The 14,372-nt window shown below is 45.1% G+C and overlaps 1 protein-coding gene across 1 annotated transcript in view; it reads right to left on the minus strand.

Annotated features, from left to right (window-relative positions):
• Positions 1–684: 684 nt before the first annotated feature.
• GRK6 (G protein-coupled receptor kinase 6) overlaps positions 685–14,372 on the minus strand; it is a 729,447-nt gene continuing 715,759 nt past the window's right edge. Inside the window, exon 16 of the mRNA XM_069651525.1 lies at positions 685–1,850. Coding sequence (XP_069507626.1) covers positions 1,776–1,850 — 75 coding nt within the window. The 3' untranslated portion in view covers positions 685–1,775. The remainder of the gene's footprint in view (positions 1,851–14,372) is intronic.

Genomic DNA, 14,372 nt, shown 5'->3' on the forward strand with positions numbered 1-14,372 from the left:
TCGAGCACACACCACCAAGAAAATGATTACCACCACTAAAAGAGACTAAGTAGTAACCACAAGGGAGTCTGTGGTGAAGGAAAGGTTATGCAAGATAAAAGCCTAACATTCCAGCTCAATCATGATTGGATGGCCAGGTCTTCGGAGCATTCCCGAATGGAACGCCAATGGGAAGGCACTTCCTCTAAGTAGGGGCCACCTTCTGTCTCCTCAGCCAGTTCATCAGCCCAGATACTAGTCCCATCATATGCATAGGTACCAGAAACATGGCAAGCTGCTTGCTCGTTTACAAAAGAGTATATTTTACAGAATGCACAAGTTCAAGCATTTCTTGTATATCGCTCAGTACTCCTACTGGGAGAGGACTTCACGTTTCACCCAATTTAAATGCACAAGGCCTTACTTAAAATGCCTCCAGAACACTCTGCTCCCCTATATGCCAGGGTCCCTCCATCAAGACAGGGCTTCATGCCACAAGAGGCAACCTGCCGCATACGGCTCATAGCCACCCAGAAATCTACAGGTCAAGAATGTGCATTATCCCACACAATACAGAAGCACATGCAATGCTCTGAATGCACTATACTTTGCACAGTACAAATGCCTTTATTTATTTATTTACATTTATAAAGCGCACAACAGCCCTGGGGCATAGCAGCACTCTTACAGAAGGCTTACATAGTTACATAAGTGTTTGCAAAAACATACATGTTGCCTAACCCATGTTGCAAGGCGGCAGCAGCATAGAAGACTCCAGGCTCCAGAATGTACTTTGACACTTTAGGCAGTTTTCCATTCCATCATGTGTTCACTCTCCTTGTCTGAGCACTCAAAGGAAACAGATCACCCATAATGCACTCGGAGTCTGCTCTGGGCACATTAAGAGAGCGTGCACAGCCTCACTGAATGCAGATGCCTTAGCAGAAATACATATCACAGAATGCTCCCCACCCACTACGGCACACAGAGGAGCTCCCACTCCAAAAGAACTACATGTCCCAGGGTGCATTCTGCCTTAACAGTACGAGAGGCACCAAACAGCACTAGATGTTGCAAAATAAACACAGCCTCAGTACAGGATACTTGTGAGAATATTACATGTTGCAAGTCTCACCGAAGCTCCTTACAAATGTCTTCCGTTCCCCAAATATTCAAAAAATACCCTCACAATGCCCTTTATGTTTTCTCCAAATATTCCCAAATACGAGTGTATATCTAAAGAAAAGAGGGGGCTAGGTGCCTTCTTTTTTGTTAAAGGGGGGCTTGACTCAAAAAGGTGTTAATTACAGGGAGAAGAGAGAGTCTAAAGCTACCCCTATTTGACCGTGTTAACTACGGTAGTTTTTCAAAAGGCAGGAGGCTAGTTTGTAATTGCTAGCTGTCGAAAGCACAAAAAAATAGAAGAATGGAAAAAAAACTTTGGTTTATTCAGACATACATATAGAGTATAGAATTCATAGTAAAGAAAAAACAGTTTAAAACGAAAGATCATATGTAAGCCTAGTTCGGCTTGTAATAAAGCGCCGCATTTTGACCACAATGACATACTACCAATCTGACTGTAGTATTTGAAATCCACAATATATGTTACTAACCCTCACCTACCAAACTGTGACGTAACGACAGTTTTGTACTTATTACTATTTTCATTTTTCGTGCGCTTTGTTACAGATTACATGCTTTGCTTAGACTGACATCTAGTGGTAGGTGCAGAGTATTGCAGGACTTGTTTTTTAAAGTTCTAAGAGGGATGACAACTGGGTGCGTTTGTAATACTATCCCTTGTGTGACCGGTGTGACCGGTACAGTGCCCATGGTCCTTCATGCGCCGAGGTCCCTCTGTTTGGTTTCTGAAATGAGACAGCACAAAGTACCTTCAACTTTGAGAGGAAGCATGGGCATATCTGAATCTAAGCAGATACAAGCATAAGAAATACAATTACGGCAAGTAATGTATGTCTTGTGGGTTTGCTTCGAACTACATGCTTTGCATAGACTAGCAAGTACTACCTGAAGAAGGTGGTGGGTTGTTGGAAGGTACTGGCAAACTAACACAGCTTGACCCACCTGTGAATCACTCCTTGAATATGCATCTAAGTAGTAAAGCTGTGCGAAGATGTGAATTGAACTCCCAAGTTGCTGCTTTGCAAATGGCATCTAAAGGTACATTTGCAATCAATACCACAGTAGCCCCGGCACCTCTCAGCAGAGTGTGCCCTGGGTGTGAAAGGTAACATTTTCTGTGCCAGAGAATAAATCCTTTGGATGCATTTGACAATCCATTTAGAAATAGAAGTTTTAGAGACACGAGTCCCCTTCTCTACCTGTGGCTATAGAAACAAAGAACTGATCCATTTTCCTTAGTGGCTTGGTCTTGTTTAGGTAGTATGTTACAGCTCTCTTAACATATAACGCATGGCTGCTTTTCTCTGCTGAATTAGTTGGGTGCTTGCTGGAAGTTCTATGGATTGGTAAACATGGCACTTACAAATAAAGTTGGGAGAAAAACATGGATGTGGTCCAAGAAGCACTTTGTCTTTATGAATAACAAAAGGACATTAAACTGAGAGGGCTTGCAGCTCACTGACTCTTCTTACGGATGTAAGGGTGACTAGAAACACAGTCTTTTAAGTGAGATGCTTAAGACTGTTTTTATGCGTTGGCTGAAAAGAGGGATCCATGAGTTTAGAAGGTACACCATTTCAGTGCCATGCGGGAGTTGGATTTGAAATTGAGGGCGAGGGGTGGGGAGAGTAGCCTTTTAACCCCTTCCATAAATGCCTTAACTACTGGTATCTTCCACCATGACACTTTGGTTTGAGAGGTGGTGTATGCCGAGAGAGCTGCTAAAAGAACTCAAAGGGAATTAAAAGACTAATCCTAAAGCCAAGAGGTAAAGCAGATATAGTACTATATTTTTTGAGCAAGCAGTCAATGGGGTTGATGCTGCATGTTTTGCACCAAATGACAAAGCGTTTCCACTTGTTGAAATAGCAGTGTCTTGTGTTTGGTTTATGCGCTTCCCTTAAGATGTCCATACCTTTCTGTGCAAGTATAACTGCCCAAGCTCTAACTTCAGGAACCAAGCTGCCAAGTTCAATGTTTGTGTGCATGGATGGCATGTTGTCCACTGATGTTGGGATAGCATGTTGTAAGGCCACGGTAGTTTTACTAGGGTGCAGAGAGACATCTTGAGCAGGTGTGAAAAAGCAAGGCTGTCGTGCCCACATTAGTGCCATCAGGATAAGAGTGACTTGTTCCTGGTGCATCTTGTGGATTACTTTGTTCAGAAGTGGTGTGGGGGAGGGGCAAAGCATACACAAATCTCCCTGACCAATTCATCCACAGAGCGTTCCCCTTTAATCCTGTTTGGGGATGCCTGGATGCAGAGTTTGGGTATTGGGCACTCTTGTGTTGCAAAAAGATCTATGTCTGGTAGCCCCCATTGTGTGAAGATGCGATGTAAAATCTGTGTGCATTTGCCACTCGTGCTATGGGGGCAATTGTAAACTTCTGCTTAAGTCGTCTGCCAGAGAGTTGTGTTCCCCCAGAACATGTTGAGACAGGGGGAATATGTTGTGGCAAAGAAACCAGTTTCCAAATCTTTTGAGCTAACGTGGACAGACTTGGAGAATGAGTACCGTTCAGATTGTTTCTATAGAACATAGCTGTGGTGCTGTCTGAGAATGAGAACGGTTTTCCCCACTGGCTGACGTTGAAAAGCTTGAAGTGCTTTGAAGACTGCTAGCAACTCTAGCAGGTTGATATGATTTGTTTTGGCATCACCTGTGTCTCCCCACAGTGTGCAGTTTGGTGGAGATGGTGTGCTCACCACCCCGAGAGTGAGGAGTTTGTTGCAAGAGTGGCATGCAGTGCAAGATTGTGAAAGGAGTTTCCCTTCAACATGTTTTCTTTGGACTACCACTGCAGTGATGTGATTTGTATAACTCCAACCTCCAGAGCCTTGACTCCACCACCAGTGCAGTGCCCATGACCACCCCATCCGGGGCTGTGGTTGGTGTAGTGGTAGAGAAAAAGCATATACCCGTCACTGTACAACAGTAATGAGAGCAGGCAACATCCCCAGCAGTAAGCAACTGTTCACAATTGCCAACACAGGAGACGTTTACCAATGTCACATATTTTTATATCAATAGTTCACTGCTCACACCATCCATTAACACTTGTGTGTTTTAAAAGACATGTACCGTGTATAACACATCAATAAACAGTAGTTCAAATAGATGCCCTACACTTAGAATTCATCTTCAAAATCATCTGATAACACTCAGTAATTAACTCTCAATTAATGTGTCTTACACTCATGTAAAAAATACATTTTAATGAGAAATCTGTAATAAAGAAACGTTACCATCGTTATCATCACTATACTAACACTTAAAAATGTAATTCATCATTAATGGAAATGCTGAACCATTGTCATTTGTCTCCATCTCAGAGGAAATCAATACCTCAATACCTTTCTCACTGTGATATCAAATGCAGGGGAAAAAGGCCTCCTCATACGCACTAACTGTAGAAGGCAGGAAGATGAAGCGGACTGGAAAAAAGACTGGATGCCTGGAAAAATCCACAATTCAAATAAAAATGAAAAAAATGAAATAAATCAAAAGACACCCATTGCTGCCCTATGGGCTTTTCATTAAACATGCATAACGGGATTGAATGCTGCAAAAGGAATTAAATGTTCCTTGGACTTACTGGTGCCAGAATATATTCAATCCAGAATAAGGTGTCTGCTCTTAGGCTTTGAGCTGCAGTGCTTGGGTGGGGGGGTTTTGTGGGGTAGGAGGTAAAGAGCTTTCAGAATTAGGAGTGGTATTACCCCCTCCCCCATCTTGAAAGCCTTGCTGCTATTCATCTCTTTCCAGCCATCTGCCTCTGCCCCAGTCTTCCTGCCACATCCGTTGCCCCGAACAGCATTGTGGTGGGGCTGAGCTTACTTTGTTACATACCCTCTGGGCCGGTCCCTATTCCACGCTGACTATGGCCTACTGTTCCCTGGCCTTCAACAGCCACTCAGTATTGTGCCAAACTCTAGGTCTTAACTGACTGCACCTTTCTTGTGCTCAGCATGGACCAGGGCATGGCCCTAGGAATCGTTCCAACCATGCGCTAGCGAACTACAGAATCCTGTTTAAAACTACAGAATAAAACTACAGAAGTCCTGCCTTTTGTAGTTCAGTGTTTGCTGTTATCTAGATTTTCTTTAGTGAGTATACTGGCATCCTTCCCTGAGAGGGCCTACATAGCAATTGACTGATGCTTTCTTAAGCAGAATATGGTGTAGCCAGCTCAAGGTCACTGGCGCGCAGCCCAGACTATTACAAAAAAAAACCACTACTGCACTTATTTGCAACATGAAAATGCAAATCTTGCGGCTTGCATTTTACTAAATATGTATGTGCCATCATCGCACTGTACATCTAGCAAGAAAGGTATAGTCTGCAGCTCAGGCCACAGGCCATATTAAGCATGGCTAATATGGGCAGAGATGGAAAATACATGTCAGCAGTGCTTGAACTAGCAACTGTGAAATGACCACTAGATCATCCCACTCTTGCACTGGCACATTTGTATACATGCCTGTGGGACAAGATACATGTAGAACGCCATTATCCCGAGAAGGCGCACTGTTTTCAACGCAGTTATCCGATGACCTGCCAGTTAATGAGGTATTTGAAACAGCATGTTTTGCACTCTTTCATTGGAGGGGAAAACCAGGCCTTCTTGTGTTCACATCAATGTACCTAAGAATTATTTTGCTTGGCTGGGGACGAGACGATTTGTTTTTCTCATGGATTGAGAACCCCAATTGCAACATGTCGATAGTAGCTTGAGTGTGCTGTTGACATGTGTGGTATGTCTCCTGTTATGAGCAAGTCATCTAGATAAGGGTACACTGGGATGGACTGCTGTTGTGTGCCTTCACTACTGCCAGTACCTTGGTGAACACACCATTGGTGCTGATCAGATGCCAAAGGGGAGCACGTATTTTCTGTGTACTGGTAACACCGAAATATGAAAGGATGCATCGGTCCTATCCAATATTGCCATGTAATCTCTCTCCTTTAGGAGAGGGATTACTTCTTAAAGAGCTGGCATCCAAAACCTTTGAAGTGCGACATATGTGTTGGCTGGACGCAGGTCTAAAACAGGGTGCATAGTTAAATCCTTTTTAGGAATTAGGAAGTACCTCAAATAGATACCCTTGTTTACCTCGTGAACTGGAACCAGTGCTATTGCGACTTTCTGTAGAAGAGACCCGATCTCTGCTTGTAGAATGCGCTGGTGTTCTTGCGACATCTTCCGGCGGCTTGGTGGATGATTGGGTTTTTCTAGGAACTCAATGAAGTAACTCTTGAACACAGTCGGCAGCACCCACTTGTGTGAAGCGATCTCCTCCCATGCGTGGGTAAATAATGAAATGCGACCCCTTACGGGGAAGAAATGGGAGGGAACTTGAATGGATGTGTCATTGCTTAGGGGCTCCTGAGCCTCTAGCGCCTGCAGCTATAGCGTCTGCAGCTATAACCCTACCTCTTCCCTTTTTGTAGCCTCTTTGAAAAGTGGATTGATAAGAGGCTGATTGAGTCTGGGAAGAATACCATGGAGTTGAAGGTCCCCGATGATGTACGTGGGTATCCCTCTCAAAAGGAGCATTGTGTGTTGAAGACACCCCGTTGAATATAGGGTTTATTAGAGATTTGCCCTAGTTTTAAGGGTCTCATGCTCTTACTTTGCATTTTTAAGAGAACCATCCACTGCTTTACCAAATAAAACATTGGGTTCAATGGGCATATTTAGCAGTGTTTGTGTCTAGTTTGAAACCTGACTACTGCAACCAAGAATAACATTTGAAAAGGGTACCTTCAGCAATGATGCGACCAGCGTTGTCTGCTGCATCCGAGGTACTTTTAATTGTGCTGTTGGCAACTTGTTAGCCCTCAGCCACTGTCTTTCTAATTTGTGACCGTAAGGGCTCAGGAACAGTATCAAGTTGGTCATTGACACTGTCCCATAGTGACCCATCGTAGCTGGCTAAAAAAGTGGCATTGTTAGCAATGCGCATCTGATAAGCTGAAGTTGCTACTTTTCTGCCTAGGGCACATTTTCTTGCTCTCGTTTTTGAGTGGTGCTTCAGAAAACGCTAAAGGAGTGCACACCCATTTTCTTATGGTGTCCAATAGGGAGTCAGGGCGCAACTGTCCCCTGATGTAGAGGGGCTCAGTAGAAATAGGTTTAAAGTTTTTTTTCAATACAGGGATTAACTGCCATGGTTAGGGAAGGAGTAAGTAAAGATGGCAGAATCAGTTTGGCAACTGATTGCAGTAGAGGAATAAACTGCCCAACAGACTTTTTCCCCGAAGACGTCCGACAAAGTGTGTCTTGTAGTAGTTCCTGAGCTTGGATCTTAAAATGATCAGCTGCTTTAATAAGCAGATCATTATATTGAATCTGGTCATGAATTGGGGAAATCAGCAATAGGCTGATCCTGATCTTCAGGAGATGGTAGCTCATATTAGGATCATCATTGTCTTCTTACTGATCTTGTGTCAATTGATCAAACTGACCTTGATCATCATCAACGTATACCTGGTCATCACCTTAACATGTTGGTCTTGATCATCACCAGTTAAAGAAATGACTGGTGTGTGTTGGACAGATGTTTAAAACTGAAATATTTCACCCTAAAGGAGGGGGAACTCCCCACCCCCCCCTTTACCAAACCACAAAAGTTGCAAAGGGTTCTTCTCAAGAAGGTTTAGAAAACATTAAATGTTATCCATAGTTTTCTCACACTTTTCTTTAGTCCAATAACCTGTACCGGAGGCTTTATTAAAATCGAAAGCTATAGAATCGCTGTTGGCTCGATAGGTGCGATGTGTCTGTAAGGCCTCCGACAAAGGAGATCAGTCTGAAGTATACTGTGTGTGTTTCGACTCACCATCTAAGGGCATGAAAACTAGTTTTGAAACTTGTTTGTGTTTCAATGTACCGTCAGTATGTCAAAGATTGGCGTTTGAACACATCTCATTTGGCACGTGAATGTCCAATTTCGTTATGCGTGGTAGCATTATTAGTGTCACTCGCCGTCCGTTTAAATATGTCTTTCGACAAACATGAAGGGGCCAAAGGACGTTTCGAGGCAGAATCAGCAGTGACGATTTCATCTGGTACTGCGAGTCCATGTTTTGAATTTTTAATCAACAAATGGGTAGCGGTTGTGTCCTCAGCGTGGCAGTCTGTGTGCGCACTAGTTGCATAAGCGTGGTTCCATCATATGATTGCCAGGCTGTTTATCAGAAGCTGGTACAGGCATGCAGGATGCAGTGGCACCCACAATGTCTTCAGTGTCACTCTGTGTGCCGTAGCTGCCTTGCTTTTTGTCAGACTCTTAATCACACGTTGGATTGTCAGCGAAAGCCTCGGCCTGCATGGCGTAGGTCGCCCAATGTTTCGTACGTCCATCCTTTAATGTTTTGTGTGTAAACAATTTACAGGACTTGCAGCGCTTTTCTGAGTGGTCTCTCGGAAGGCAGAGGTTGCACACGCAAAGCATGTCCTTCCACTCGCACTTCTTATTAAAAGATGGTCAGAATTGAAAAGGAGTATTCTCCATGATGTTTAAAAAAAAAAATATTGCATGATCTATAGTGTTTATAAGAAGGGAGTGAACAGACATTCCATAAAATGTTAGAAAGTATGAGATTATCCCCCCAACCCACACTCTAACAGGCCAAAGCCTGGTGTAGGCCGAAGCCAGCAACTCGTCAAGATGTAGTGAAGAACAGCTGTGCGAAGCTCTGGAAACGGCTGACATTCGTCAAAAGTTGTTGCAGAGATGATTGTCGAAAAAACAAATACTTTTAAGTTAAATTTAATACAATAATAATGGCGTTGACCAAGAACCTCGGCATACAGCAATCGACCACGATGGTGGAAAGAAAAACAATCTGAGGGACATCGAAGAGTGAAGGACCATGGTTGGGTACAGGCAACGCTAGGGCTAGCATTACAAGCACGCCCAGTAGACGTCCCTTTTTGAACTTCGAAAACAAGTCAAGCAATAATCTGAACCTACCACTAGATGTCAGCCTATGCAAATCATGCGATTCTAAGCAGATCCACAAGCCTTAGAATATATATGATACATTACTCACCATAATCGTATTTCTGATGCTTTTAATCAGCTTCGATTCACGTGCTATGCTAGGCCGACATCTAGTGAAAGCTGCAGAGTACTACAGTTGTTGATTTCAAAACTCGAAAAGGGACGTCGACAGGGCGTGCCAGTAATACTATCCCTAGTGTGACGTCTACTATACCCATGGACCTTCACGCGTCGAGGTCCCTCAGATGGTTTTGTTTCTGACATGAGGTTGCATGAAGGGAGGATAGCTCAGCGGCAACAAAGCAACACAGGTTCGATCCCCGGGTCTGCGCTTAGAAACCGCTGGGTGTTTAAGCACGTTATAAATACGCAACTAAGACCAAAAAAAACAATTACGCAACTAAATAAACAAAACAATTCCTGTAACAGTGCCTCGATGCCTGCGGGTTGTGTGAGCGCTTTAAAAATGTAAAATGAAATGAAGTGTAGCGCGAGTACAGGTGTAGTAAAGCAGATTATGTATCAGATAAGCCCAGAAAACATCCATGCACCTTCTACTCCAAGGGGAGCACCTTCTACTCCCCTTGGAGTAGAAGGTGCATTGATGTTTTCTGGGGGGCATGTGAATCTAAGCAGATACAAGCATCAGAAATACGATTACGGTGAGTAATGTATGTATCTCTTCTGAGGCTTGTGGAATCTGCTTAGATCACATGCTATGCATAGATTAGCGAGCAGTGTTTGGAGAAGGTGGTGAGTTGTGAGAAGGTACAGCGGCAAATAGATGTTTTAGTACCTGGGAATCTACTTTAGAGTGCTTGTCAATGCAATAGTGCCGAGTAAAAGTGTGGGATGTTTGCGATAAAAGCCAAGGTAGCTCGTATACCACTGGTGGAGTGAGCTCTTGGTGTGAAAAGCAGTATTTTATTTGCTAGAGATTAGCAGAGCTGTATGTCTCTGACTATCCACCTGGAGATAGCATTTTTGGACATGCGGTCTCCTTCCCTGCCTGGAGCTATGGAGACGAACAGTTGGTCCATTTTCCTTAGCTATCTGGTCTTGTTTACATAGTAAAGGACTGCCCTCCTTACATCTAGTGTATGGAGTTTCTTCTCAGCCGAGCTTGATGGAATTTGGAAGAAAGCTGGTAGTTCGATGGCCTGATTGACATGGAACTTTGAAATGAACTTAAGTGAAAACCTAGGGTGCGTTCTTAATACCAATTAGTCTTTGTGGATAAAAAATAAAGGGTTTTGCGCTGACAAAGCTTGCAGCTCACTGATTTCCTTATGGAGGTGATATCCACCAGAAAAGCAGTCTTATATGTGAGGTATTTAAGGCTGGCCTTATGCATAGGCTCAAAGGGGGGGGGCCGTATGAGCTTTGCAAGTATGACATTTAGTGCCCACCGTGGCGGCGGGTATGAAATAGAAGAGTGGAGTCTTTTTACTCCCTCCGTGACTGCCTTAATGACTGGGATTTTCCACCAGTACATCTTACTCTGTAAAATGGGTGAACGTGCATAGAGCCACCAGGTGACCTTTGATTGAGTTAAATATTAGCCCCTAGTCTAGTAAGTGAAGCATGAAATGAAGAATGTGTGAAGGAGTACATTCTATTGGGTTTATTTGTTTTGACTGGCACCAAATTACAAATCTTTTCCATCTGTTAAAGTAAGTGTCTAGTGTTTGGTTTACGTGCCTCCTTCAGGATCTCCATACACTTTGGAGGTAAATTTAAATGGCCAAACTCTAGGACTTCAGGAGACAAGCTACCAAGTTCATAGACTGAGGTTGAGGGTGTAATGTTGCCCCCACCCCCTGTGCTGTATGAGCATGTTGAAGGGGCACAGGAGTTTGATCGGGTCACACATTGGCAGTTTGCGCAGATGTGGATCCCAAGGTTGTCTCGCCCACATGGAAGCAACTAGGATTAACATCACTTGTTCTTTGTGCATCTTGTTCACCACTTTGCTCATCAGAGGAGCTGGGGAAAAGTGTAGGCACATTTCCCTGACCAGTTCATCCACAGGGTGTTCCCCTTGGAGTTGTGTTGGGGGAACCTGAATGCAAAGTTTGGGCATTGTTTGTTTTGTCTTGTGGCGAACAAGTCTAGAGGGGGCTAGCCCCATTGTGTGAAGATGCATTCTATGATAGCTTTGTCGAGTTGCCACTAGTGATCTACTGGTAGAGGACCTCTGCTTAGTGAGTCTGCTAGAGAATTGAGTTCCCCGTGAACATGTTGCAACGTTAGCAACATGCCCTGCTTGAGTGCCCACTTCCAGATTTTTTTGTGCTAGTCTGGACAGACTTGGAGAGTGTGTGCCCCCCTGCTCGTTTATGTATGTCTGAGTATTTGAACTGTCTGATCTGTCAGGTATGCTTGGAAGGCTTGTAATGCCCAGCACTGCTAGATGTTCCAGAAGGTTGAAGTGATTCTGGGCTGTGACCTGAGTCCACGGACCATGTGCCGAGATTAATGTGATGGGTCCCCCACCTAGCGAGTGACGTGTCTGTTACAATCGCATGCACCCACAGTTCGTGAAAGATTTCCCTTTAATCGGTTCTCCTTTGTCCACCTTCGTAGAGCTGGTAGTATGGTTGGCAAAACAACCGCTAGATAGTCCCACTGACCGCTTTCCCGAGACCACTGTTAACCACTCCTGCATTGGGCGCTGTTCTTCCTGGTAGGTGTTCCTTTGTCTTGGCGGTTGGTTTGTTGCTGTATCAGTTCTATGCAATAACCGGCCGCCACGGTTGAATGTACCCACTTGTCCGTGGGGATTCCCTCTCATGTGTGGGTAAAGTATAAAATGCGGCCTCCTACTGGAGTAGCATGGGAGGGTCATTGCTTGGGGGTGTTGAGCCGTCTCTGGACGATCTACCCCTACTGCAAGATCTTCTTTGGCCTCTTTGAAACCCCTCTTGAGAGGATTGTCCCTGTGTTGAACCCCAGGACAAGCTCTGAATTTGGTTGTAACCAGATGCTTGCTGAAAGTTTTGCCCTCTAAAGTGGCGACAATTATAGCCCCCTCTTTGTCCAGAGGGTTTATTGGTGAGCTGGCCCAATGATTTTACAGTGTCATTCATCTTTTAAGCTCTTCAGAGAGTCTTCTACCGATTTGCCAAACACCACGTCGGGCTCTTGGGGCATATTAAGGAGGATAGCCTGAATCTCAAGCTTGTAGCCACATGTGGCGCTTGATCAACGTGCCCTCTGCCATTATTCTTCCTGCATTGTCTGCTGCATCCAAGTTGTTTTTGCAGATGCAGTTTGCTATTTGTTTACCCACTCTAATGGAAAGCCACCATTTGTTTGACAGTTGTAAGTAGCTAATAAAGTGGTGTTATTAACGATTCTAGTCTGGTAACCTGCCGAAGAGGCTACCTTTCTTCCAAAAGTATACATCGTTTTACTCTCCTTATAAGGAGGGCTTTGTAAGAGGCCAGATGTGTTTCTGCTCTCCCTCTAGTAGTGGTTACCACTAAGGAGTGGGGTTTTAACTGTCCCCTGATGTAAAGGGGGTCTGAGGGCGATGGCCAGAATACTTTTTAAATGCGCGGGTTGACTGCCCGTGTTAAATTAGGAGTAATCAGAGAGGGTTGGCTGCATCTTCGTACTGATTGAAATAGGGGGATAAACTGGGTAGCTGACTTTTCATCCCCTAGAATGTCCTCGACAAAATCCTATCCACCTGTCTCTCGTGTATCGATTTTGAAATGCTCTGCCACCTTTAGGAGCAAGTCATTATTCTGTATTTGGTTATCCACTGGTGAGTCTGTCACAGGTGGGTCAGAGTGATATGGCAACTGGATGACATACATCCTCGTCGTCATCATCATAGAATTGGTCGACACCGCCCACGTCCCCTTAGTCGCCTGGGTCTGTGCAAGTTCCAGGTTCCTGGGCGTCTTGCATGGTTTAACAATAAACATGCTGCCCCAAGCCCTGCTGCGAGGTGGAAGCCCGAGCGAGGTCTGAGCGGGCTCTTTTGGTGGAAGGCTGGGTAACAGCTGGCTCGCTGTGTGGGGCAATCTGAAGGTTTTGCAAGACCTCTGGGTGGTCATCAAAGAAATTAGCTAGGCAGGACAAACGCCTCATGACTATCTATTTGATCTGCTGTCCAATGTGATGAACTTGGGATTACTGGGGGAATAGGGGCAGGGGGTGGGGGGTAGGTATTGGCTCTGGTGCAGGGGGTCTTTTATGGTGCATAGCCCAGGAGATGGTGCCCTTTCCCTGGGTCATTGTCCCCGAACTAGAGCCCTTTTTCGGTGTTTTAGAAGACTTAATGATTTTTCGACATCTTGTTCATTAACAGTGTGTCTAGGATGTGTTTCTTAATGAGCTCGCTCATTTTCAAGCTCGATGTAGTCTTCAAAGAGGCCTTCGACACGTCTTTCGATGGTCATTGGTTGGCATGCGAGGGGGCCGTTGACGTGTCTTGACGCCCGGTCGTAGGCGTGTGAGGGCTTAGTTGCTTTAGACACGGTATCGGAAACAGACTTGTTTGACTTACCTGTCTGTTTCGGGGACCTGTCATGTGGCAACCGTGAACACGATGGACCAGAGGACTGGGAACATTCGGACCTCCCCCTTGACGCTGTGTGTGGCTTTTCCAGTCGGCGCTGTGGTCGACTTTCCGGCGGGGGGGTGAGGGTGTGTTTTGTGTGGTGAGGCTTGGTCATGCTAGTGCCGCCGGGTGTCATCCCCATAGCAGAAACGCCGGCCTACCTGTTGGGATCGGGGGCTTGCACGCGGTTATCCAACGGATCCTGATCACCCTCGGCATCACTGTAGATGCCGATGCTGCCGTCGCTGGAGGCTCCCTCGATGTCCATGGCGGCTTTGGCCTGCATGGTGTGGTGGGCCCAGCTTTCTGTTCTGCGGTCCTTTTAGTGTTTTGGGCCTGAACAGTCTGCACGGTCCTTCAGCGTGATCCCTTGGCAGACAGATTGCACACCCGGTGTAAGTCTTTCGAAGGGAATTTTCAGATTAAAGGAGGGGCAAAACCTAAAAAGTGCATTCTTCATTATGTATGGGGAAGGCAGCATGGCGAAATAAGTGGGCAGAGAAGGGAATATACATTCTCTTAGTGAGACTAAAGAATGAACCCCCTCCTGCCCCCCACTCTCCTGGATGAGGGACGAGGACCGATGCGGCCTTCCACGGCTGTGGAAAGGTTAGTCAAGACGAGTGGTCTAAGTCGTCGATGCTGTTGCCGAAGAACTTGCGG

This window comes from Ambystoma mexicanum, chromosome 3p, assembly GCF_040938575.1.
Source record: "Ambystoma mexicanum isolate Mex_15411 chromosome 3p, UKY_AmexF1_1, whole genome shotgun sequence".
Taxonomy (NCBI): Eukaryota; Metazoa; Chordata; class Amphibia; order Caudata; family Ambystomatidae; genus Ambystoma; species Ambystoma mexicanum.